Source organism: Mus pahari, chromosome 21, assembly GCF_900095145.1.
Source record: "Mus pahari chromosome 21, PAHARI_EIJ_v1.1, whole genome shotgun sequence".
Lineage (NCBI taxonomy): Eukaryota > Metazoa > Chordata > Mammalia > Rodentia > Muridae > Mus > Mus pahari.
Genome location: NC_034610.1, coordinates 8,513,303 through 8,515,751, shown reverse-complemented (window position 1 = coordinate 8,515,751; position 2,449 = coordinate 8,513,303). Strand labels below are relative to the sequence as shown.

General features: G+C 58.2%; 1 protein-coding gene across 1 annotated transcript in view; it reads left to right on the top strand.

Annotated features, from left to right (window-relative positions):
* The first annotated feature begins 611 nt into the window (after positions 1–611).
* Mpc1 (mitochondrial pyruvate carrier 1) overlaps positions 612–2,449 on the top strand; it is a 13,864-nt gene continuing 12,026 nt past the window's right edge. Inside the window, exon 1 of the mRNA XM_021221456.2 lies at positions 612–786. Coding sequence (XP_021077115.1) covers positions 716–786 — 71 coding nt within the window. The 5' untranslated portion in view covers positions 612–715. The remainder of the gene's footprint in view (positions 787–2,449) is intronic.

The window sequence follows — 2,449 nt, the reverse complement described above, 5'->3', positions numbered from 1 at the left end:
CTCGGGAGTGGTGGTGGTGACAGGAAATGTAGCCAGGCCCTTCCCATTCTTTACCTCGGGCTCAACTCTCTCTGCAGTCTGGCCCCCTGCCAGGTCTGGGGCGTGGCTCGGAGCCTGTGCGGGAGTCCAGGCTAAAACTGCAGCATGCACGCTCCGGGGACTTACGTAACCTGTGCTTTCCACACGTGGGCAGCCACACTTCTGGAGACTGAGGCTCCCGGCTATTTTTAACTGCCTCCCTCCTCTGCACCCGGTGACTCCATCCCAGGCCGGTCGCCGCCGGTTTGCAGGATCTCACCGTCTCTGTGCAAGCCGCCCGCGGGGCAAAGGAACCGGCGAGGGGTGACAGGAGCCAGACCTGCCCACCACGCCCTGCTGAGACCCCGGAAGCCTGCCCAGGACCCCCGGGGGCAGAGGAGTGTCACCCTCGCAGCCCCTAGCAACCGCCAGCCGTCCCGGCCGCCGAGCCCTTTTACGACGGCAGCCCCGCGGCGCGCACCGCCCCGAGGGCAGGCGGGGGGTGTGTCGACTGCGTCAGCCAATCCCGGACGCGCGCCGTGGCCTAGCGCGTTCTCATTGGCGGAGCGCCCGAGCGGCCGTAATGCTTCTCCGGGTGTCGTGAGGCGGGCGCCGGGGTGAGAGCGCCGAGGGCCTCAGCCGGGTCGACCGTGGTGTCATCTGTCTAGGGAGCGGCTTCCCCGCCAACGGCACGGCCATGGCTGGAGCGCTGGTGCGCAAAGCGGCGGACTACGTCCGGAGCAAGGACTTCCGGGACTATCTCATGAGGTGAGCGTCCTGGTAGGCCGTGGGGGAGCCGCCAGCCGCGGGACAACCCCGCGGCGCCGAGCCAAGATGGGAGAGCCGCGCACGGGTGGACGGCGGCGCTCCTACCTGTGATTAGGAGGGCGGAAGGGACAGCGCTCCCACCCGTGCCCAAGGGGACAGCAGGACTCGGGGGACGCAGCTCCCACCCGTGACCTAAGGGACCGCAGGTTACTGAGGGTACAGCGCTCTTGGTCAAGGCGACCTAGGGAATGGCAGGTGACGGGGAAACAGAGCTCCAGCCCGGCGAACTGAAAGACGTGGTGTGACTGGGGACCCCGCCCCAACCTGTGCCGGAGGGGACGCCTCTCCCCCCCGTACCCGAGGGAGTCAGCGCTCCCACTCGTGCCCGAGGGGTCGGCAGGTGACGGAGGGGACAGCGCTCCCACCCGTGACTGAACGGACAGCGCTCCTGGGCAGGACGACCTAGGGAATGGCAAGTGACAGGGAACAGAGCTCCAGTCCTTGACTGAAAGACGCGGTGTGACTACAGGGACGCCGCTCCGGCTCGTGACCGAGCGGGCAAACACTGCTCCTGGGCAGGCAGTCAGGATGCCCTTGCGTGGGTTGACGTGGGGACATTGGGTGCTACCATCCCCCTCCTCGTCTCTCCATCGTCACCGGCCCGGGACTTGGCGGGAGCGGTGCTGGAATGTGCCGGGATCCCGGTAATGCAAGCTAGAATTCGCAGCACAGAGGTCGGGTTTTTTTGTTTTTTGTTTTTTTTTCCCGTTTGACGATGCTTGGGGGAGGGGGACGGGACGACCAGTGTGTCGCAGCCACGCAGTGCGTCTGAGAACAGGCATTTACTTGCAAGGTGTGTGTCCTGAGGGCTTGACATTGAGCGGTTGAAGAAACACTTTCCAGAATTCATTTTCAGTTATAATTTCCTGGTCCCTGATTCTATTTTAAGTATCTCACAAAATTTAGAAACCGATTACAATATTTCCAAGCATAGTTTTATTTTCTTGTGATTTTAAAGTTAGATAAGTGGAGGGCTGCTTTTTAATTTTCTTTTCAATAGTCGATACGGAGCCTGGCAGTGGAGGCGTACGCCTTTAATCCCTGCACAGGGGAGACAGAAGCTGGAGGGTCTCTTACTGCCTTGAGTTACAACTGTCTTACTCACCAGTCTTCACCATCTCGATTATGTCTTTTCCTTTGAGAGGAGCGTCTGTTTCCCTGGGACCTGCCTTCGTGCCTGGATTCAATTAGCTTGAACACCTTCTACCCCAGAGCAAGGGGCTGCTGCCCTTGGTTTTTGATAAGACTCTCAGATCAAGAACTTTCTAGATTTCTAGGTCTGTTTCCTTAATAGTTCTCCCCTCCCCCTTCTTTTTTGTTTAATATTGAGTCTCAAACTCAGGTCCTGTGCCTTACAAGGCCTACAAAGTTATACCCTCAGCCCTCAATTCTTTTTTTGTTAATTTTATGTATTTGATGTATACCTGAGTATATGTACCTATGGAGGTCAGAGCAGGCATCCTGGAACAAGCATGCAGACAGTTGAGAGCCTCCATGTAGGTCTGGTAATGGAAACCAGGTCTTTTGTAAGAACAGTAGAGCCATTACCTGCTGAGCCACCTCTCCAACCTCTTTCTTTCTTTCTTTCTTTCTTTCTTTCTTT